General features: G+C 36.4%; 3 protein-coding genes across 6 annotated transcripts; 1 reads left to right on the top strand and 2 right to left on the bottom strand.

Annotated features, from left to right (window-relative positions):
- Positions 1-146: 146 nt before the first annotated feature.
- On the bottom strand, positions 147-6,035 carry LOC113512006 (charged multivesicular body protein 2a). Of its 3 annotated transcripts, none has more exons than XM_026895754.3 (6): positions 5,968-6,035; positions 5,094-5,280; positions 4,182-4,394; positions 3,629-3,726; positions 3,135-3,232; positions 147-2,491 (listed from the first exon to the last, which is right to left on the bottom strand). In XM_026895754.3, the coding sequence occupies exons 2-6, from the start codon at positions 5,259-5,261 to the stop codon at positions 2,385-2,387; spliced, it is 684 nt and encodes a 227-aa protein (XP_026751555.2). In that variant the 5' UTR covers positions 5,262-5,280; positions 5,968-6,035; the 3' UTR covers positions 147-2,384. The 3 variants fall into 3 exon arrangements, with proteins under 3 accessions (XP_026751555.2, XP_026751554.2, XP_026751552.2); XM_026895753.3 differs by having other exon boundaries at positions 5,783-6,014; XM_026895751.3 differs by having other exon boundaries at positions 5,729-6,014.
- A 1,186-nt stretch (positions 6,036-7,221) lies between these two features.
- On the top strand, positions 7,222-9,412 carry LOC113512070 (replication factor C subunit 2). The gene is made up of 4 exons (XM_026895841.3): positions 7,222-7,760; positions 7,867-8,088; positions 8,505-8,741; positions 8,929-9,412. Exons 1-4 carry the CDS (start codon positions 7,395-7,397, stop codon positions 9,154-9,156), a joined length of 1,053 nt encoding a protein of 350 aa, XP_026751642.2. The 5' UTR covers positions 7,222-7,394; the 3' UTR covers positions 9,157-9,412.
- Positions 9,413-12,936: 3,524 nt separating this feature from the next.
- LOC113512191 (glucosamine-6-phosphate isomerase) lies at positions 12,937-21,445 on the bottom strand. 2 transcript variants are annotated; one of them, XM_026895992.3, is made up of 7 exons: positions 21,239-21,413; positions 17,800-18,025; positions 16,665-16,847; positions 16,003-16,187; positions 15,518-15,691; positions 13,538-13,654; positions 12,982-13,109 (listed from the first exon to the last, which is right to left on the bottom strand). In XM_026895992.3, exons 2-6 carry the CDS (start codon positions 18,023-18,025, stop codon positions 13,586-13,588), a joined length of 837 nt encoding a protein of 278 aa, XP_026751793.1. In that variant the 5' UTR covers positions 21,239-21,413; the 3' UTR covers positions 12,982-13,109; positions 13,538-13,585. The 2 variants fall into 2 exon arrangements, with proteins under 2 accessions (XP_026751794.1, XP_026751793.1); XM_026895993.3 differs by lacking the exon at positions 13,538-13,654 and having other exon boundaries at positions 12,937-13,109; positions 21,239-21,445.
- Positions 21,446-24,661: the final 3,216 nt, after the last annotated feature.

Genomic DNA, 24,661 nt, shown 5'->3' on the forward strand with positions numbered 1-24,661 from the left:
GGACCAGTGTACGAGTACAGACGTCTGCCAATGGCAGTATGAGGGTGTTGGGAAAATATTTAATTGGCTTTGTAATCTTGTTGATATTTTCTCTCATTTTTACATTTATATAATTTATTTTAAAGTGGTGAAACAAAATATACAACTTATTATAAAAATATTTATTTAAATATACTTATTATCTTATTATAATCTTAAATACAATAACAATGACCACTGAACGCCTGCGCAGTCGACGGACACTTCTCATGGAATTTTTATCCGTCAAAATAGAACACTTAAAATTGCGTGGCAAAGACAGTAAAAAGTGCACAAAATAAACCATGTAAGGCGTGCGTCGACCGCGCAGGCCCGCGTGGTGTATAAATTCGAGGTGCGACATGGCGGCTCCATGCCTGAGGTGCACCTTCTACACATAAGCTGCAAGAATATTGTTGCAAGGAGAACGGGCGGCGCCACGTGTTGCTGGCGCCGGCCGCTTGGTGCGGGTCGTGTATAAATATACATAATAATTATATTATCTATAGCTATTTACAATGTACAATTCAACTCTGGAGTCGCGAGCTACACTAGCCTTAACAACCTTGTTACCAAATATCATTTCAGTCATTCGATGAGCGATGGGGACGCGTTTATTTATAGTGCCACGACGCGGGACATTCGCAGAGGACTGTACGTCGCGTGGCCGGGGGCGGAGCAGGCTTCCCCTTGCCTCGGATTAAGATGTGTAACTCGAGTGTCAAATGGAAGTCGACTATACTGGCTGGCCAGTGGCGCGGCAGCCGTCAACATAAACTGCAAACAGTACAAGTACTGACGTAACTCGCATCAAAAGTAAACAGTGCCGCTTTCTCTAATGTATCGCACCTTCAAATTAGGATACACAGACAAATAGACAATTCCAAAGATTCATACACAATTTACTTAAAAAAATAATAATTTGGTCAAGACAAACCGGCTCTCGTTAATACGCGTGACCACTGCACTATGGAGGCAGGTCAACATGTTTTTGTTTTTGTAAAAAAGTCATACGAACACCAATTTATGTGTACAATTAGTATACAACATTATCCGTGACCGGTTTGTCTGTGATGTTGAAGTTATTAAATGATATATTTTGCCTTACAGATACAAAATGACGTCCAATTGTATTGGTATTGTATCTGTAAGATAATAATCCACAATAATAAATAGAAGAGATTACGACTTTATTATTATTCACCAATTGAATGATTCATATTTGTAATCGATACCTAGTCCTTATTGTCATTTAAGAAGATTATCGTTTTTTACAAATAGAAAAACATTTTACACAACTAATCAAACTGATTAGGAAACTTACAGACGAAGTATGCTTATTCTTAAAAAAAAAAAATAACATTCAACAATGTTACAGTGGAAAGTAACTAATATATGGGGCGGCAACGAGCGACTCATTTAGATTACATTTGTGGCAGTAGACACTGACACCACGCCTCATGTCTGTAACTTGGACCACACCTCAATGTCATACCGGGCGTCTGCTCAGCGCATCCATTCGTCGTCGCCTTCACATCCCACGATCTCTCCATCTCTGTATATATCCATCCCAGTTCATATAAACACAAACACATTCTTGATATTCATTTTTTTATCTTTTCCCTTTTTCTTGCTCGAGTCGTGTCTTTTATACCAATTTATTTTCTGTTCTAATTCTCTTCAAATTTTCTTATTTCTAATGTGTAAAGTTGAATATCTTTTCGGGTGGAAAGAATTCATTCCAACCTATATCCAACCTGCAGCCACATGCAAACTGCACCAGAGGCCGAAACACGAGCTTCATCGCCCATCCTACGATCATCATGCGAAGAATCCAGACCAAACGCAGGACCCGGGCTCCTGAATCCGGGACAGCTACACATACAGCTAACCCAGCTGCAGTGGAAGAAACCGAGGCGACTCCCTGTCATACTCAGACAGACAAACAGGCAAGGACTGCTACCAGGAAGCAGTGTATCCTCTGCGGATATATTGAGGCTGGCTACAATATCAACCGCCAGTACCGGCGCAATCACCCATCCTACAGAAGAGGCAATTTAGGTGAAATGCACATGACCGCGGCTCGCACTATGAAGAATATCGTCCTTCGTTGACGAAAACTCACTCGTCTGCTTAGCCCTTATAATGTTAGTATTTTAAAGTAATTTTAAAAAGGGTTAATAATTCGCCAGTACTTGCCCATATCAGTATTTTTAGTTTATCTATTAGGTGTAATATTGGAATAAAGCAGATGCGACTCCACGAGGAGGTCGGGATGCGAGCACGCCCACAATGTTTTTTAACAACGACGAGCGGTTGCCGTGGCCGACGCCCGGAGGACCGTTCAGTCGGTGGTGACGGCGCGGCTACTCGCGGCGCAGGTTGTCGAGGCGCGACTGCAGCTCGGCGTCGGCGTCCAGCGCCGCGCCGCCGCCGCCGCTCGAGCCGCCCGCCACCGCCACCGGCGTCTTCGCTGCAACCATACCAACTATATGTATCATTGTCTCTCTATTTGTCTTTTTCATATTCACAGAATTTACTTTCGCGTATGTAACTATAAAGTTCCGAATTTGTAATTTATTTGTATTACATTTCGTAATTAATATTGCCGTGTAGTTCCGGCATAGAGTAGGCCACACCTTCCTTTCCCTTGGGTGTTGTAAGAATCATCTAAAGGAGGGCGAAGGATGGGCAGCAGTGTCCCTCTTAAAACATCTCTAAAGTCTAACTGCGGTTGCCAACCCGCATGCCAAACGTGGCAACTACTGGCAAAACCTCCCAAGGGGGAGACTTATGTTCAGCAGTGTACAGTTAAAAGCTGATATGATAATGATTACAATATTGTATGATTGGTGAAGAATGTTATGGTACCTACATACCACAATAAATATTATCTTTACGATTATATGAAACATGAATAAAAAATGTGCAATCGCTGACAAAAAGGTACATTTGAATCCTTAGGATTAACAAAACAAGAGGCACATCTTAGGTGTCCGAGTTACAGTTTTCTTTAAAGTGAGCGCTCACCTTTTCCAATCAGATGTTTTGTTTGCCATTCTAAGTAGTTTTAAAAAACTACATACAAAAATAAAAAATAAAATAAGAAAAATTACCTGAAATAGAGAGAGATCCAGTGGCTTGTGGCAGCCCAGACAATTGATCGTTGAGCTGCAGTCCTAACTCGTCCAAGATTTGCGACACTACCGCGTCACTGCAACCACAGGACAGTGTGGGTCGTAAATTTTAAATATTATTTAGGAAAAACAACATCACTTGAATCAGCGACAGTTATTATTTTCCATCAGATGGGCCGTCAGCTTATTCGCAATTCTAAGTTGCATAAAAAAAAACTGGGTCTGGCCCCTTCAAGAAACACATGTTTTTGCTCACAGCTGGAAACTTCACACCTGATCGTGGGTTAGGAACGAGACAATCCATGGGTGCGTCCAGCTCCATTGCCCCCTCCTCCCGTATTTACCCCTATGGTCACATGAGAATTCCCAAAATTTCATGCTACTCTACCTATACCATACCCTACCTTCTTTGAAGGCATATATTCACTAAAACTTACTACATCAGCAAATGAGATACAATCTGCTATACAAACCTTTCTTCTTCATCATCATCACCTTCCATCGCTTCATCAATGGAGTCATTCATCATTTCTTCCTTCATGTCCATTATCTCAGACTGCTTTTCAAATTCCTGTAATAGAGTTTGAAACAGCATTTTATTTGACATAATTAATCTGGACAGAAGCAAAGGTATTGTTAGAAAGCGGTAGGGTATACTCCATTGCTAGCAATATACTATGTTAAATCGACATTTATATGTATAGTCCTCTCTGGAAATTCCTAGTGAATTTGAATGATGGACTGAATGATTATCTCAAATGTATTATCATCCAGCGCCACCACACCACTGTATAGCATTAGCATACGGTGTTCTATGTATATATGGTAATTTTCTGTATTTTCTGATAAGAATGAGTTAGTTTATTCCTCTTTCAATAGAAAGAGATATAGAGATGGTAATTATTTTATTTAAATAAATGACACGGTTACAGATAAATAGTACATAGGTACTCTGAAATCAGATATGTAGATATGTTACTTCAGAATGTCGGCAAAGAAAACAACGTGAAAGTGTAAAATACAAACCTGTAATATCTTCTGTATCTGCGGCATGTTGAGCTGCCTGTTCATGGTGGCCATGGCGCGCGTGACACCGCGCATCGCCTGTGCCATCGTGCTCTGCGATTTGAGCGTTTGTATTTTCAGCGACACAGCTTGAATGTTGGCCTTCATCAGCATGAACTTGCGTACGTAGCGCCGCGTGCGGACCAGATCCTTCGCCATTATTTTCACTGCATCCTAATTAATAGAATAAAAAGAAAATTTATTTAATATAGCTTAATTGAGACAGGGGGGAAAGTGATTGTTAGTAAAGGGGACCTAACACCTCCATTGCTAGCAATATACTTTATCAGGTTGATTTCCAAGTGGTTTCCCCTGGAAACCAACTTAGTTAATAATTGTGGATTTTGTTATGATGGGCAACAACTGAACTGCTTTCATCCTCACCGGTGCACCACCAACATATACCAATAACGCAGATGGGGTTACCTTTCCACTATCAAGCATTAAAAGCCTTGTAAGTGATTGTTTTTTGCACATACTTACTAAATTTATAAAAATATTTAATTATGCTTATGAGTTTTGTTTGGAAGTAATGGTATTAGGTTACAGAGATATTTCATTTATGAAATTATCATTTACTTTAAATATACATTTAACATAATAAAGGCCATGTAACAGAACAATTGGCATCTGTTTCATAAGAAACATGAATAAGAGAAATATTCATGTAAACTTTTATACAGGCTCCATTTTGGTGAAGAGAGATGTGAAAAACAAATATTTCCAAACAACAATATTTTATTATAATTTTGTAATATAGTTGTATTATTAGGTGCCAAGTTGCCTGGTTCAAAAAATAATAATAGTAAGGCTTACTTGATGTATTAAATAAAAATATGTTTATGTAGATTCTAATTATTTATCATCACAGACCATTTGGCCCTCCTTGGCAAGTTTTTTGATGTCGGCAATGACTTTCTTCTCTTGCTGCTCCATCTTCATGCGTTCACGGTCCAGGTCACGCATTGCCTTGTTCAGGGCGCGCTGATTTTTGCGCAACATCTCATCTGGCGTCATACGGTGTCCAAATAGCCACTCCATTGCGTATTATAATCTAGTCCTGAAGAATTATTAGAAAATTAGGGTATTTAAGATTTTTCTGTTTTCCAAAACCTAGTTTTTTAAGATAGTATATAACAAATATAAAAATAATAAATGGTTAATAATTTCAATATATTTAACTAGTTACTTCGTTCAGAAGTAGGTGAACTAATTAATTAGACCACTACTAGATGGTGTATAGATAAAACACACACACAGATTTTAAATTGGACCTTCAAGAAGACAACTGTGAAAACCTGTAGCAGTATTTACAACAGACAAATAATCAAAATTTCTAGAAATTATTCTTTTGGCATCTATTAGTCTTATTAAAACGTTTCATATTAAATTTTCTTAAGTGTCTCCCATGTACAGTTATCATTAAGTCATAATTGTTATATGTTAGTCATAATTTTATTGTATTACTAAAATAATAAAATTAAAATTTTTAATAATGAAATAATCACTTATTTGTTTTAATTCCTCATATACAGTTGAAATTGCCTTTATTTGTAATCGACCTTTTTTGAGTGATGATTCACACTAGTTTGAATTTATTCAACACGTTATTAAAAATAAATTATTAACACCAGCAAAGACTACAAACTAATATTAGATAAGTGAAATAGTGAATGAAGCATAATATAATTATATTATTTTAGAGAAATTTATAATAAGTAATATTGTTTCAAGGAAAAATGTTTACAATAGTGATGGTAAAGTAGCAGGGTGGGGAGGGCAAGGAAATTAGTCCACAGAGAACAGAATCAGTAGTTTGTTGTCATGATGACATTGACATTTATTTTATTTTTATAAATATACAAGAGATACATAGATAATGCCTAAGTACAAGGAATTACATAGAAGGAATGATAAAAACTATAAATCAAATGGTTGCCTCCTTTCATCTTATGCAAATATAATTAGTAAAAAGAGGACAAAAGATACACCATCAGTTACTATTTTTTTGAATTCATAGTAGGCTAGTGTATAGAAAATACTAAGAACAAGGAATTACATAGGTATGATAAAATAAAAACTAAATCATATGGTTGCCTCGTTTTTTCCTTTGTAAATATAATAGATAAAAAGAGGACAAAAAATATACCATCAGTTGCTATTTGTCTCAATTAGCAGGCTAGTGTTTAGAAAATGTTATACGGTCGTATAACCCTACCAAATTCAGATACAACCTGCTGCTTGCATACTTTCTACATAAACTGTGTCGAATATATAATCATATAATGTAGTAATGTAAAATTTGTTTTTGACAAATAATTGACAAATTGCTTAAATTGACATATTGAACAAAAATTTTATATACACATTTCTGTACATGTAACAACTGTTGAATCGATTTAATGGATAAGATGTCATTGACATTTATTTGCAAATTCTAAAGAATTAAAGTTAAAATTTGTAGATAGAATATATTCACGTATTTGTTATTATTCTAAATTCGAATACTTGACCCTTTAGAGTATTAATGAATTAAAATGTGATATTTTTTTTCTATCGATTCATATACAAAATATTTGTTATAGTTCTAAATATTATATATAAATAAGTGAAATATTTCAAGCATACCTATATACACGTAAAACATAAAATTGTGTTTTCTCTGTTATTAATATTACATTCAAGTAAAGCATATTTAATTCTAAGTAATTACATTCACTTAAAACTAATTTCACTTCAAAATGTAAAAATAATTAAAAATTATTTTGTTCATACTCCCGCTAAAACAGCTTCGAGCCTATGTTGTGCAAATTATTGTCCTATTACCCGCCCTACCACAACATACTGGTTCATAATCTAAAATAATGCATGATGAATGAAAAAGAGGAAAAAATCCGCTGTATATTTTTAAATTCTTTGCTGTTCATTGAATATAAAAATGGTACCGCTGTTAAAGCATGTTAGTCATAAAATGACAGTTGACAGATTATGACATTTATCATTTTTTGTTAATAGGTCTGTATAGTATAGATAATGAGGTAAATTTTTTCGTTTTGTTTTCCCGCGTATGTTAATATTTTGAATTTATTTATTTTTAACAAAAACTAGAATAGAAAACATAAATAATAATATTTTTTTCACAACAAACCTTCCACTGTTAATTGTTTTTATAAAATGAGCGACGAAATTATAACTATTATGGAAGTTGATGACAGTGAAACAACACAAACAAAGTCTAACAAAAGTTCTAAAAGCACCACTCACCTACCTTGGATTGAAAAGTACCGTCCACAAGTGTTTACGGATATTGTTGGAAATGAAGACACAGTATCGCGGTTGGCCTTTTTTGCGCGGGCAGGGAATGCGCCTAATATTATAATAGCTGGACCGCCCGGCGTTGGGAAGACGACTACAATTCTGTGTCTAGCACGCGCACTACTCGGTACTTCATTCAAGGATGCCGTACTCGAGCTCAATGCATCTAACGACCGTGGCATAGATGTCGTACGCAACAAGATCAAAATGTTCGCGCAACAAAAGGTTTGTTGTCGTTAGTTTGTAGACAACCCAGTGGAGAAAACAGTAGGTTTTCTACGCTTTTTAATGTGTGTATAGTAGCTGTTTAAAAAAAAAAACAAACTTGCAGGTAACATTGCCACCAGGGCGACACAAGATAGTAATTCTAGATGAGGCAGACAGTATGACGGAGGGAGCCCAGCAGGCGCTCCGGCGCACTATGGAGCTGTACTCGAGTACCACAAGGTTTGCCCTCGCCGCCAACAACAGTGAGAAGATCATTGAACCCATACAATCACGATGTGCAGTACTGAGATACTCACGACTCACTGATGCACAGATCCTCGCTAAGGTAATAGTCATTAGTCATTTATAAAAAAAACAATGTACTTTGTGTCTGAAATATAGGATAATCATACAAAAAAGCATTAAATTGAATATTACAACTATTGAATAACAATAATAAATATATTTTACGATCAACAATGTCAACTTTATCTGTAATACACATATATATACTAAATTTATTTTAATTTTGGTATTTACATTAATTAACAGTACAAAAGTCATTAAAAAACATTGTAATTTTAAAATAATCGAGATTTTGTATAATTTTCAACTGGACAGGTAATTTATTAAATAACACTACTGCATGATGTACTTACTAAAGTAAATATATACTATAGTTATAATGTAATTTCTTTTTTATTACGTTCAATGATTTAGACCTTATCCTATGGAGTTACAAAGATACCAATATTTTTTCAGGTTCTAGAAGTGTGCCAAAAAGAGAACCTCTCATATACAGAGGAAGGTATTAGTGCAGTGGTGTTCACAGCGCAGGGTGACCTGCGTTCCGCCCTCAACAACTTGCAGTCCACAGCACAGGGCTTCGGCCACATCAGTCCTGATAATGTGTTCAAGGTGTGTGACGAACCACACCCACTTCTTGTCAAGAACATGCTGGAGGCTTGCACTAAGCAGGATATACATGCTGCTTACAAGGTATGTTTGACACTATTATTAAATGGTACAATAATTATCGAAATTGTCACATCATTTAATAATTAAGATAAGGGTAGGATGATGATGATGATGATGATGATGCTATGACAACTGTCACAAATATAGTATTCAAATCTAGAATATTACTATTAAAGTTATCTGTTTATTTTTATTATACGACATGTAGGTAATAGCCAACCTGTGCAAGCTGGGCTATGCTGCGGAGGATATAGTGAGCAATATATTCCGAGTGTGCAAAACGCTGGACATATCAGAAGACCTGAAGCTGGCTTTCATCCGCGAGGTGGGTCTGACGCACATGCGCGTGGCGGACGGGCTGGCGTCGCCGCTGCAGCTCGCCGCACTGCTGGCACGCATGTGCCGCGTTGCCGCCGGGCACGAGCCGCACTGGTAACAGACGACTGGGGACGAGCGACCGGCCCACCCTACACTAGGATCCACAAACTCCTATAATTTAAATATGGGACATCTGTGTAACTATTTATCGGCATAAAATTCACTGTGATATAACTTATGTATGTTATACTTCCATTCTCTTCATCCTTATTCATCCCAGATCGACAATGCAATCATAAAAATGAGGCAAGAAAATAGTTGCAAAGTACATGTGCAGGTCTGAACTTATGAAATTAAATTTGCACAAAAAATAATTGTTATTTTTATTGCCTTGTAACTCTTGATAACTTTGTTTGAATAAATAACTTGTTTCCTACCAATTTTTGTCAAAATGTTACTGGTGGTTTTATAATATTGCATATAAAGAGATAAAGGTCAAAAATGTAATTACATGAAAAATGTGCAATTTCCCTAATTTACCTAAAAGTTAAATATGTTGTACCTAGGGACAGCAGCTTTAACTTTAACCAAATACATTCATTTAAAACTAATTATTCTTCAAAATTTAAAAATAATAATAATTTTATTTCGTCCATACTCCTGCCAAATCAGATCAGATCAAGATTTAATTTTTATAAAAGATTGGTACAGTATTTGTCATACATATTATGTATTATGTCTAGTGTTATATTTTCTAAATACCAACAGAATTAAATGTACATATAAAATAATATTATTATTATTATAGCTTTTTTTATCCACTTCCGTGGTCCCCAAGGGTAAAAGCCTCCTCCATCTTTTTCCACTTCTCCTTATCTATAGCAATACCCGTCCAGTTCTTTCCTGCTATCTTTATTATGTCATCTTCCCATCTCTTTCTTTGTCTTCCAACATTTCTTTTTCCTGCTGGACCTCGCCATTTTGTTGTTTGGAGAGTCCACCTTTTATCTTTGTACCTCACTATATGACCTGCCCATCTCCACTTCTGTTTCATACTATGCTGAAGAGCATCTTTTATTTTGGTTTTCTTCCTAATATCAGTGTTTCTTATTTTCTGTATTTTTCTTAACTTTAAGATACTTCTTTCCATCGCATGCTGACATGATAGGATTTTGTTCTTTATTTTTTCTGTATAGGTCCATGTTTGGCATGCATATGTTAGGCTTGGAAGGATGCAGGAATCCATAATTATCTTTTTTAAGTTGAGACTGTAGTTCCCTTTAAGGATTTCTTTTTGAGCCCAATATTTCTTCCATGTTATGTTTATTCTTCTATCGACTTCATTTTCTCCACTGTTCGTTTCGAAAGAGACCATTTTACCTAGGTACACATAACTATCCACATAATCTATAGGGTTCTCTTCTATTGTGATAATTTTTTTGCTGTGGTTTGTCATGATCTTTGTTTTGGTTGCATTCATATTTAGGCCAATTTTCTTACTTTCCAAATCTAGTTCTTGTATCATTTTTTCTAGGTTGCTAGCCGATTCGCTAAAAAGTACTATATCATCTGCGAAACATAAGTGTGTTAGTCTTTTGTTCAGTATCCATATACCCTCATGGCTCCAATCGATACTTTTAAAGATGTTGTTAAGTACTGCTATGAAAAGTTTTGGAGAAAGTGGATCTCCCTGTCTTACGCCTCTTCCAATTGTGAACTTTTCACCCTGCCTCTCCAGTTTGACTCTGCTTATACTATTAGAGTAAATATTTTTTATAATATTTATGTAGGTGCTGTTTATGTTATTGTCAGCCAAAGCATGCCATATGGATGAATGTGTAATGCTATCGAAGGCCTTGGAGTAGTCCACAAATGCTATGTAAAGTGATTTATTAAATTCTTTGTACTTTTCTATTATCTGTTCTATTGTGTGGATGTGATCGATTGTAGAGTAATGTGGTCTGAATCCAGCCTGCTCTATTGGTTGATATTTGTCAATTTCTGTTGCTATTCTGCTCAAAATAATGGATGAAAAGAGTTTGTAAACTGTGGATAGTAAGCTGATAGGTCTGTAGTTGCCAATATCAAGCGGGTTGCCTTTCTTGTACAGCAGTATAATGTCAGATTCACACCATTGCTTTGGTACCACTTGCTTCTCCAAAACTAGGTTAAAAATTTTCACTATATATGTGATTAAAATAGGCACTCCAATTTTTATGGCTTCATTCGTAATGTTGTCTGAACCTGGGCTTTTTTCAGGTTTTAATTTTTTAATAAGTTTTATGACCTCGTACTCTGTAATCTGGTTCGGTGCTGCTTCTGAATTGCTTTCCTTACACACAATGTCTTCATCTTTATATGTTTCTTTTTCTAAAGGTTTTTTATACAGGTCGGTGTAGAATGCCGTTGCACTTCTGACTATGTCATCTCTTTCCCTGATTTCGCCTTTACCATTATTTAGAGATTGTATCCATTTTTTATGTGTTGTAAGTTCTTTGAACGCTCTTTTTGAACTTCGGAACTTTGTCATGTTTCTTTCAATAACTGCTCTTCTGTAATTATCATGGTCTTTCCTAATTGCTCTATTAGTTTCCTTAAATAACTTCTTTATTTTTTCTCTAGTTTCTTTGGTTTTGTGCTTCTCAGTCACTAGTTCAGTTCTTCTAGAGATTAGACTCAGTGTTTCACTGCTTAGGATTTTATGTTGGCCAGCTTTTCTTTTCTTATCAAATCTTAAACTTTCTAATATTATTTCTTCCAGTTTGTTGCTCAAGGCCTGTACATCTTCTAAATTAATCAGTGAGTCATGTGATTGTGCTAGATTCTTTTTCAGATTTCGTATATAGCTGTTTCTTTTCTCAGTGGAGTTCAGTTGATTTGGAGAAGTGTTAAAAGCTCTTCTACTTATTTTTGACTTTTTGGTTTTAAGAGTGCATCTCACTAATCTATGATCAGACGGAAAGCTTGTTTTGTTTAACACCTCTATATTACTTACAGAATTTGGATTAGAGCTCAGAATGAAGTCGATTTCATTTTTTGTTTTATGGTCTGGTGATATCCATGTCCATTTTCTAGATTCTTTTTTCTTAAAAAATGTATTCATGATCGACAACTTATTCTCGTAAGCATATTGTATCAGACGTTCACCTCTTTCATTCCGTGTTCCATATCCAAATTTTCCCATTATGATGTTTTCATGTGGTTTCGGGTGTCCAATTTTTCCATTGAAATCTCCAATGACAAGCACGTTTTTGTCAGCTAAGTTTTGTGCTTTTGTTAAGTCGTTATAGAATTTTGTTAGTTCCTCTTCACTTGAGCTCACAGTTGGGGAATAAACTTGTATAATCGATATTGGTCCATCCCTCAGATTCATTCTTAGTAATGCGACTCTTTCCGATATTCCCACAAAACTTGAAATATTGTTCTTTAATGACTTCTTAATAATGAAACCCACTCCATGTAGGCCCACTGTTTCGCCTATGTAACAGAGTGTATATTTGTCATGTTCTTCTATAGCGCTTCCCATTTTTTTTGTTTCTGCAAGTCCCATAATGTCCCAATTAATTTTTTCTATTGCTTGGTTTAGTTCTATCATTCTTTCTTTAGTTGCGAGTGATCTTACATTGTATGTGCATATTTTTAGGTATTGATCTATTTTTAATTTTGTTTTTTCTTTTGTATTGCTTAAGTTAATTTTATTGCTACTTACATTTTTGTTTTTGGTATTTGTTATTTTATTTGATATTTTATTTGATGAAGGGTAAAATAAAATAATATACATTATTATAAATAAATGAGCTACAAATAATGAGAATTTATAAGTTTTTTTAAAAAATGAGAAAACGTCAGGATACAATAAAGTTTAAGTGTTGATTGGTTAATAATTATTAAAACACATTTTTTACAAAAAGTTATTATTATTCCAAAATATACAATATTTTTTTTACAATATTCTCTTAATAATAAAAATTAAAGTAATTTTAAACCATAATTGTTTGATAATGAATCTATAGAATGTGTTGTGACTCATCGTGTGATCTCGAGCAATTTGTTGTGCTCCACCATTAGACTCTGTAACATAATGCACAATTTATTAATTAAAACAAATGTTGCAAGCTATTGCAGGCCATGGTAACCACATACCATCAAGTGGACCATATATTTCTGTGCCACCTGAGTCATTACATATTTATACAATATGTTTCTATAATAAAGATCTAATCGCTAAAGCCTAATTTAGAAAAACTTGCGTTGAAACTAATTTCAAGACATAGGTAAGTATTGTGCTCTACGCAAACTTGGGTCCGATGTGTACATTTCTAATGATTTACTTAGTTGATATTGACCGGCATTTAATGTACCATCATATCCACATAAGCCAGTGTTGAAATGAATATGATTTATTTATTAAAATATAAAGTGTAGAAGGGCAAACATTACTGTATGAGTATAAACAATCGACTATAATACTAGAGTGGAGCAGAGCAGAGTGTACGTACAGAGCGAGCGGCCGACACCGGCTGCCGGGGTTAAGGTGAAGGTCGGGGTCAGTGTACGAGGCGCTGCTCGTCAACGGGCCGGTCGGCGATCATCTTCTGGTGTTCCTCGCTCAGCGCCTGCCGTACACCCAGGCTTACATGTATCCACTACGCTATACTATACACAATGGCATGGACACTAAGCACCTCTTGTACCATGAGTGCCTTTCCACATGTTCCGGATGCCGGGTACATGGCGGCGAGGCCTGTGCCCATGTGACAGTGGTGGAAAGGTACTTTACCGCCCGCTCGGAACGTGTAAATAGGCATTAACCGATAAAGAAAGTGTCTACAATTGTTCCAGTACTCTGATAACAGCAAGGACATGAGTGTATGATGCGATTTCCACTAAACGCTTACATTAGATGCAATTTTTTTTAAGCAGGGAAGGTCGGGGAGTACGTAAGTAACTGGGCGATTAACATTCTCGAATTCATATTGAAGCGGAGGTAGGAATGTTAGCTATAATTATACCTAATGTATCAAACCAAAATACCATGGATTATATGTAATATGGTGAAATTTGAGTGTACTTCACGTATTCTTGTTTTTCACTATAGGCGTATTTAAGGGGAAGGGCCGAGTGGATCGTGCGCACCCTAGAATTGAGTGGTGCCCATCCTCAGAGTTCATTTGCGTCTTTTTTTAAGAAGCCCGTCCCACCCTAAACAATAATCCCAATTACGCCTATGTCTGTCACACTCAGGACCACTAGTCGTAATCAGATTTATTATGTAGGCTCACAATTTTATCTATTGATATATTTTCATTGTCCTTTTGAGATCCGAGCAATATTGACCAAGCATATATTTATTTATAGCCTGTTTTTATAGAATTTAATGAAAGATAACCAAGTTTTGTTGATGTCGTCACAGAAATGTTTAAATTAATAGTAACTCGAAACAGTGATTCAATTAATCATTTTTTTATTTTTGTACTACATTGAACATTAGCAGACGTGTGTTATGACCGGAACAATCACTCGTTTGTTAAAATGTACGTAAACATAAAAAAAAAATTTGGTTAATTAATTTATAGAAATAATTTATTTCTCTATTTATATTTGCTTTTACTCGAATCCCATAAAATACATCCACTCTTTTAAAATTCTTAATTTTTACTATAAAATTGCTTTTCTTTAATAACTCTTTACGTGAGGCATTTTTTGTTATATTTTTATACAACGATGGTGGCAATGTAGCATACGGTCCGTCTATATGATGGTATGCGGCCCTCGCAGCCCGTGAACATTTGCAACAAACACCAGAGACATGACATGTATTGATGATAAACAGGGCATGCAAGCAAGTAGCACGGAAACAGTGATCAGTGATATTTTAAACGTAGTCTTACTCTACCATATATAAACATTATACACACGGCTCGGTTATGTAACTCGATTACTAATAAATTTCATTCCCTTTCCCTCCTAATCACAGTATTTGTCAGTATGTTATGTTACATAATCAAGCTCCCAGATGCTACAATTGGCTTCGCACCCGTCAGTTGCAACAGTTTATTTATTTATTTATTTATTTATTAAAGGCACACACAACAGGCTACAATCAATAACATGATAGACATTATACAAAGACAATAGACCGAACCAGATTGAGACCCAGACTCGTGTATGCACAGCATGGCCAAAGCAGTCGGTATACAATGTCAAATTACAAAGCTATACAATGAAAGCACATGAAATTGGCAAAAAACAGCGAAGCACATGCAAACGATAAAAACACATAAAGAATAAGGACATGTCAAAGAGACCCGATGGCCGATTGCAAAATGCTTTTAAAGTTGTTTAGACGTGAGTTGAAGATATCAATTTGAGGACACTTAGTTGAAAATTCATTAAAAGTACGACACATACGGATAAGCGGGTTATAATACGAACGAGTTGGAAGTAGCACAGGGGGCGGAGCATGCAGACGAGTATACCTTGAAGTACTTGACAGTCTTGACGCGCAGCTCGAGTGTGGCGTCCTCGTCGCATATGAACAGCGCCTGCGGGTGCTGCTGGAACGCGGACACAGTCCACATGTGGTTCACGCCCTCCTCCACCGCCTTCGCCAGCGCCAGCGCTTTATGCACGCCCGTTATCAATATCATCACCTGTGTGCACACCGCATCGCAATATAAACGACTGTACTGTATCTAAAACTCGTCACAGACGTCGACGGCGACTATTGCCCAGGGATTTGCCGCGAACACGTGTGTGCCATTATTTTACATAAGTAGGTGCCTGTAAGGGCTTCAATGATTTTTATTAAATTTGGAATATGGGTTCTCCGGATGTAATTTCAAAAGACGAAAAAGACTAGTAAAAAAACGAATAGCATGTTAATAAATTCTTCTACATTACTGAGCCAGCGTTAATGTGAGCTGAGCATGGTAGCGGTGGTGGGGTGGTGGGCGGGCGGTACCTCCTTGGCGTCCATGACGGTGCCGACGCCGACGGTGAGCGCCTGGCGCGGCACCTTGCTCATGTCGTTGCCGAAGAAGCGCTTGTTGGCGTCGAGCGTGTCGTAGGCGAGCGTTTTGACGCGTGTGCGGGACACCAGCGACGAGCCCGGCTCGTTGAACGCGATGTGCCCGTCCGGACCGATGCCTGCCAGTTATTAGAGTTCGGCTCGTATGAGTGTGACACATATCGTAAATAAAAGTCGTCTAAAGCTAGAACATCTTATTATGCTAAACCAGACTACAAACATCAGGGAACACAACCGATATACACTTTCACACTAATAATTAATACACTTTTTTACACCACATTCACGCAATACTACACACACAAATAACACACACTTACACTGATTATTGCTGAACTTACAGTGATGCGACGTTTTAAATAAATATCTCAATAGATAACCCTACAAAAATAAGCATAATATTGTCTGGTATACAAATTGGGAATCTGTAATTATTCTAGATATAAGCTGTTGATTCCAGATGTAATATTAAAATAAAAATAAAATAAAAATATACCCAAAACCAAAAATAGGCCTGAAGAAGAATCGTATCTGTGATTTATCTTTTATACCACAAAGGTAGTCAACAAGTATACCACGCGGTGCTGTGTACGCACCTCCGATGAAGAGGTGCACGCCGCCGGCCTGCTGTATTAGGTCCTCAAAACGGCGACACTCGGCGGCCAGGTCGGGCGCGTTGCCGTCCAGCACGTGCGCGTTGTTCGGGTCGATGTCCACGTGCTTGAAGAACTCGTTCCACATGTAGTAGTGGTACGACTCGGGGTGCTCGCGCGGCAGCCCTTCAATACAATATATATATAGTAGTACAATATTATTTCTGATCACTGTCACACGACACAGTGTATTGACTCCACCTGATGGTGAGTGAGACTAAATCTTGCCACTGGAGGATTCGATCCCAAGACAGTAGAACGGAATGGAGGAACTAATGGCTTTATATGAGTTCTTGATATAGTTCGGAGAAAGCTTTCACAACTAGTAGCACCGTACGAGAGCTTCAGGGATCATACTATAATCTGTGACATTCATGACGCTGTTCATATTATAGTAGACTGTTTATTAGCTTATATATAATTTTTTGTATTTTTTTTTATGGGTGATAATGGTATGGTAACCCCGCCTGCGCTAACGGGATACACTGGCGGAGCATCAATGAAGGGTGATAGATGAGAATGAAAACAGGCCAGTTAGCCCATCATGATGAATTCATCAGGAAATAACCATGATAGTTTCCAGGGAGAACTGTGAGGAGGTCGACCTGGTTGGGTATATTGCTAGCAATAGGATTCTCAATCTCCATTATTAACAATCCCTTTCCCCCCAATTTTTTTTTTGTAATAAATACAGCGACTTTTAGTATTAGCAGTATATAAGCGGCAACAGCTCAGTTGGAAAACTCGACTGCGCTTCGGAGAGCCTAAGGTTGAAATTTCGTAATTTTTCAAATTCATATTTAAGTAGATCTTTTAAACATGATTATGAGTAACGACTCATACATATACATATCATACAATACAAATAACGATCTTTACAACGGTAAAGATCGTTATTTGTATTGATAAATAACAGACTGGATGTCACTTAATGATTACATTAATAACTGATAACTCAACAACCAGCTTACATTTTTCTATTTCTCATCAACCTTTCCAATGACAACTCCTAGTGTTGCCACCTAGCATAACAGTTGTGATCCGAGTCCGGTCCATTATCGGGCCCGCGTTTACTTACCGACGTACTCGTCCATGTTGAACGTGGTGACGTACTTGAAGGAGAGCCGCCCCTCCTTGTGGAACTGCACGAGCTTGCGGTACATGCCGAGCGGCGTGCCGCCCGTGGGCAGCCCCAGCACGAAGTGGCGGCCCGGCCCCGGCGCGAACTGCGTGATCCGCTGTAGCACAAACTGCGCCGCCCAGTCCGCCACTACGCTCGCGTCCTCCAGGATGATCAGGCGCATCTTAAAACAGTACGTGTTTTTTTTAATGGGTGATAATGGAATGATTATCCCGCCTGCGTTATCGGCCTTCACTGGGGGCGCACCAGTGAGGGATGATTAGGTGACGATGAAAGCAGGCTAATTAGCCCATCGTGACAAATTCCACTAGATTTAACCACGATGGTTTCCAGGGGGAACCGCGTGGAGGTCGATCTGATAAGGTGTATTGCTAGCAAGGAGTCAGTTATACCCTATTACTAACAATCCCTTTCCCCCCACAGTACGTGTTTAATATATGTATAACTGACAAAATAAAAATGTAATGGCATAATGTAAAGAAGACAATTATAGGTGTCTTACATATGGATAGATATCCTATTGGTGTCGTAGTGTTGAGTACAGACACGCCGGTTTTTTTTTTAATGCGTGATAATGGTATGGTAACCCCGTCTGCGCTATTGTTATACACTGGCGGGATACCAGTGAGGAATGACAGATGAAGATGAAAGTAAGTCAGTTAGCCCATCCTGACGAATTAAACTAGAATTAGTCACGATGGTTTCCAGGGGGAACCACGTGGAGGTCGACCTGACAGGGTATATTGCTAGTAATAGGGCTATTTTGATCCCATTACTAACAATCCCTTTCCCCCCAGACACGCCGGTTAGGCGGTTTAGAATAGCGTTTTTATTAAACTTTCCTTGTCTTGCTGATGACTGATGTTAGTGCTCTGTATAATAAATTTTCAATATAATAATATCTAATATTAGCTTTTAACCAATTAGACTTCGTTTGTGTTCGGTATACGTTGTTAATCTAAATCAGCCTTTCCCAAAGTAGGCGATAACGCCCCCTTGTGGGCGCTGCAGGCCTAAAGGGGAGCGGTAAGAGACCCAGAAAAAAATGGACAAAATAAGTTTGGGAACCCTTGATCTAGATCAATTAATTAGCCTATATCATTTTTCTTCTCAAATATCAAATTGTACGTGTATAATATAATATATACCAAATTTAATGACGATCGATTCAGCTGTTAAGGCATTAAGAAATAACAATCAATCTCTCTTTCACATTTATAATACTAGTACGAATGAAGGGGAGGGGGGAAGGGATTGTTAGTAATGGAGTTTGATAGCCCCATTGCTAGTAATATGCCTTATTAGGTCGACCTCCACGTGGTTCCCCCTGGAAACTATCGTGAACAATTCTTGTTGATTTCGCCACAATGGGCTAACTGACTTGCTTCATCTTCACCTACCATCCTTCACTGGTGCCCCGCCGCTGTATACCGATAGCGTGGGTGGGGTAATCATTCCATTATCACCAATTAAAAAAAAGTACGAATGAAGGGTAAGAGCGGTGATACTTCGATTCACGAAGCCTGTAGATAAATACCTACTTAGATAATGTATAGGCTCGTACTGTTTCGCAATATTACAATTACTCTCCATACATATATATAAATCAGTTATTTGTTACAGATAAAATGTCAACGTCCTCATTACTTAAGCGTGATAAAGTAAGTATTGCAGACTATTACAAATAAGAACAAGAGGATCGATAAGTCCGTTCATAACGCCCGCTAATCTATAGCGTCCAACCGATCCTTATTAATATTATAAATTTGAAAGTGAATTTGTTTGTCTGTTACCTTATTATAGTCGTTTAAAACCATTGCACAATGAATCAATCAATGAAAGAGATTTACTTTGACACAGATGGATTGACAGACAGATAGAGCGGCAAAACTTTTCTAATACATTTTAAAATCCAAAACTAGCGCCTAAATCGTTGGTGTCGTTTACTGGTTTCTTAAATTTCATTATCTTTGCGATATACATGTAGGCAGGGCCGTGCCTGACGGGCGTTCATTGCGTGCACCGCACGCAGGCGGCCGAAATTAAGAGGCGGCCAAATCGTTTACAAGTTGTTTACTGGGCCGATTTCGGTTAACCAAAAACTGATTTTTTTCCCGGTTTGATGCCCTGTGTATAATAATAAACATTAAAAATTAAAGTAGTTTTTTTTAATGTTATCCTGGGGGCGGCCATACAGACTGGCACGCAGGCGGCCATATACCCAGGCACGGCCCTGCATGTAGGCGCCTTTACATAGATACTCTTTATTGTTCACTATTACAGTAGTAAACTTATTTTAAATATTTAAAAGTTAAGGTAGTTACCACTTAACATCAGAACCGTATGCTTATTGCCACAGTCGTTGTATAAAAACTACATAGTTACCTATCATCGTATGGTTAATAGGGTGCAGTCATGGAGGAAATCATATCTTTTGTGATACAGTTTAAAAACGATAGAATTTCAAATCTTCGGTGCCACTTTCTTTAGATTTATGAATGTCAAAGTCGCGGCCGTCAACAATGAACATCTGTAGTCTGTTTCAAGATAACTTAATGATAATGTAAACAAGAATAATTGACCCAACTACAAAATAGTGGGGGGAAAGGGATTGTTAGTAATGGGATTTAACAGCCTCATTACGAGCAATTTAACCTATTTGGTCTATCTCCACGCAGTTCCCCCTGGAGACCTTAGTGGTTAATTCTTGTTCAATTGGTCACTATGGACCAACTGACCTGCCTTTATCCTTACCTGTCACCTTTCGCTTGTACCTCACCAGTGTATAGCGATAATGCAGGCGGGGTAATCATTCAATTTTCATCAATAAAAAAAAAAAAAAACTATAAAATAGTTTGCTGAAGTGCAATGTAGTATAAAATTGTTTCCAATTTTATTTAGAAACTGTTTCTGTGATAATTTTAACAAACAGTTGATTAACTTTTAATTAAATTTAATTGATACACATCTGAAATGAACTGCAATCTATTACTTGATATGGGTGATAACATAGAGTGGGTAGTTATACCTATGTATGTACGTAACTTGTTTGACATTGAAAATATACTAACAAAACAGGGCGCATGCACTATTCATTTACATATGTTTATATTATTTCCAATATGTCTATGCGGTCATTGTGGTTGCCGCTAGAGGTTGTATCAGTCAGCTGATAAAGTTCGAACATGCCCTATAATAATATTTTTTAACAACTGGACTTTTTAATATAAAACTAGTTAATAACTAATAATTAACTTTTACCTCTTAGGTAAAGAGGTAAAAGCTAAACTTAATTCAAGAGTGAATTTTTAAAAACAGCGATTATTTTATCCGTCTGCTTCTGGGAGGGTAATGACCTTTTTCAAAGGTTACTCACCTTTAAAATTGCAATAACAAAAACAGATAAAGTAACAAACACGTGATTTTTCTTTTTAAATATACTAATATTCAATTTCTAAATTCACTTTGCATATATAAATAAAAAAAAATAAGTTTAGCTTTGCTATTTATACTCGACCGGTTGTCGTGTACACAGGTCGCGCGACACTCTGTTAGTGCTGCGAATGTGCACTTCACCTTGATCGCTGTGTAGTCCTGTCTATATACAAATGAGTCATGCGGTGTTGCCGTATTCAGGAAAGTAAAGGTAATAGTAGAAATAACTTGCAAACATTCAATTCCAATAAATGAAATTTATTACTAATACATTAATACTTATGATGGAGATTATACAAAATGTCCAAGTACAACTAATACAATCATATCGATCAACATTAACCAGACAATTTATTATTTATATTACAATCTAAAGAGATTTCCGGGCGTAAAACCTAACATAGTTTAATACGAACGACCGAGGCGAGAACAGTAAGAGAGCGGGGAACGCTGCTTTACACTCCACTGGTATAAAACCTTACATATATTTGGTTAAAAGACAATATTATTCATAATGTAATGATCATGGTAATGTTTGTTTGTTTGTTTGTAAACTTTAAAATAATACGTGTCTGCCGCGCTCTCATATTTTTATCACACATACCTACATATAAAAATATTACCATAAAATATAAGCACATATATTTAATATCAACTATACTAACGCTAAAAGCGTACTGCTTCGTAAAGAAAATATCATCTATCTACCTACGTTGACTTCAACTAAGGTTTGTTTTTTATTCGTATCAAAAGGGTAATGAGAACAATATATATATATATATATATACATTGGGATCGATTCTGAGGCGCTATTTGGAGAAATTTTAATTTGATATCACAGCGACATCTTTACTGTAAAGATTAACTAATTTTCTAATACATTTAAGTCACAAATTATAATAGGGTAACATAAGTGTTGTTAGACACTGGACAGTTTGACACAGGGTTTGCAAAAATGAACGCAAAATATAGAATACTTAGAAATGTTTCTACATAAATGATTATTGGGTATTGTGATGAACTCCTTTATCAATCAATTTCGATACATCGATATAACATGACCGCAAAATAAAAAATAAAAAACTAAAGCAAATTGATAGTCATTGAACACATTCAGTAATAGGACAACAGTTGACTAGTGGTCGAACAGATCTAAGTTGCGAGTTTAAATAGCTTTAGAATATAATAAAACCAATAATACGATTAAATTTTAACTACACAATACTTTTCTTTTTATAAAACAAACTAGCGGCCCGTCCCGGCTTCGCACGGGTGGACATTTTTACAATATTTAAAAAAGTGGTTATTGTGACATAACGATAATAGTTGGACATATAGTATCGCCGAGTTTTTTGTAGTTATTGATATTTTCTTCAACATTGTAGAACATATTTTTGTTCTATCACCAATAGTTTCCGCAGCGCACTTTTTTACACCTTGAGTTATGTTACTACAGTTTTAGTAAGGATTCCTTATCTTTTCTAGCAATAAATATAGTCTATGTTACTCAGGGTGAATGTAGCTTTCTAATGGTGAAAGAATTTTTAAATCGGCAAAGTAGTTTTTAAGTTTATTTATCACAAATATATACATACACACAAAAATACAAATCTTTCCTCTCTATAATATTAGTGTAGATAATAACTTTCATATCAATGGTCTTTCGACTCTTCAGCATCCAAAACTTCGCAGTGTAAAGAGTCGTTGGCCGTTGTCTTCTACCTGACACAGGTATCAACGGCTCCATCTGGCGGTGCTGGTTTCTAAAAACTGATAATAACACCTGGAGAGTCTTCTACTAAACGAAATTCTACACCTTGAGAAATTTGAAGAGGTTGATATTAAATGTTTTACCTACTGTACCTACATGTTTAACCAGTCATTGTATGCTTAAATATATTATATAGAAGTTGGACTAGTTTAGAGCTGTCCAAAACCTAGTACTTGTAATCACTGAAACATGAGAATAACATTTCAAATTACTAGATTATAAATACATAGACCTTGGGCATATTATATACAATATAATATATTTACATGAAACATAGCTATTGGACAGCAATGATGGACTATCATTGAATTTGGACAATCAGCGGTTTCAATTACTGGACATTTCAAAATTATCTGGAAATATTGATTTACTGAAGAGAGAGAGAGAGTATAGTGTAACGTATATATTTCAGAATATATAATTATAATTTAAAAAAATATTAATTATAAAATTTATATAAAAAAAAATTAGTTTTTATTATTTTTACTATTAAATTTCACGAGCAGCGACAACCATGTGGAAATATATTATTTTTTTATTATTAATCTATTATCTATGACAATAAAATTACTGTTTCGTAACATTAGTACGTTTACAATCACAACAGTGTTACTATAAATAACTTTAACTGAACCAAAATTTAATTATTCAGAGTAAAGTGAGCACTGTCCATTTACTATGATTGTCCAATGACTTACATTTTAGTTTATGACGATTCATAAAACAGTAATATCGTGAAATTATGAAATTAAAATATTATCTCAAGCGATAAGTTTAGACGAATGGCGCCTCAGCATTCACCCCACAGACACAGTTGTACAGCCTTAAGGAATATAATAAATACAGCAGCGCTAACACGAACGGAACTAAGTGTGTGCACCTTATATGGCTGCAAATAAACTGAATTATACACATAGGCAACCACTTGGAACGCAACCATAACATCCATTATATCACAGAATACAATCAATCGATAGTCGAGCAAAACAATAGCGAATGTATACATATGACAGCACGAACTAAACAGTGCGCCAGCGACACGACACCGACACACGGCCACACGTCAATACCTAATATACATTTAATGTAATCTTGTAAAATCCTTAACACTTAACACTTAGTCATAATTTATAAATAACAAATGTACAATATTCGAGAAAAAAACTTGAACGCTCGGCATTTTATGCATGCGACAACGTTGTCGAGTATTTTTTATATTTGTAAAATACAAAATAAAGAATGTAATACACATTTTTGTTGTTACAAATGTAAAATGTAAATACTACTGGCTCACTAGACAAGTAGCAAGCGAATTCGACGATGAAATCAACATCGCTAGCGAGTCTGTGAGATAGAAAGTGATAGCAACGTCGGATGTCTCATTCCAACTCACGGAGTCGCTAACGATGCCGACTCCATCGACGAATTCGCTTGCCACTTGTCTAGCGGGCTTGGTCATTTATTACCTTTGAGAGTAGTGCCTGAAACTTTTAACGAAGATATGTATTATCCTGTACACGTATACAAGATAATTTTGGTTAAAACTTTTTTTAAATTAAGTAGCCATAACACGGTTCAGGTCAAAGTAGTAAA

The sequence above is a fragment of the Galleria mellonella genome, unplaced genomic scaffold (genome assembly GCF_026898425.1).
Source record: "Galleria mellonella isolate WM207_F2 unplaced genomic scaffold, CSIRO_AGI_GalMel_v1 utg184, whole genome shotgun sequence".
In the NCBI taxonomy this organism is placed as follows: domain Eukaryota; kingdom Metazoa; phylum Arthropoda; class Insecta; order Lepidoptera; family Pyralidae; genus Galleria; species Galleria mellonella.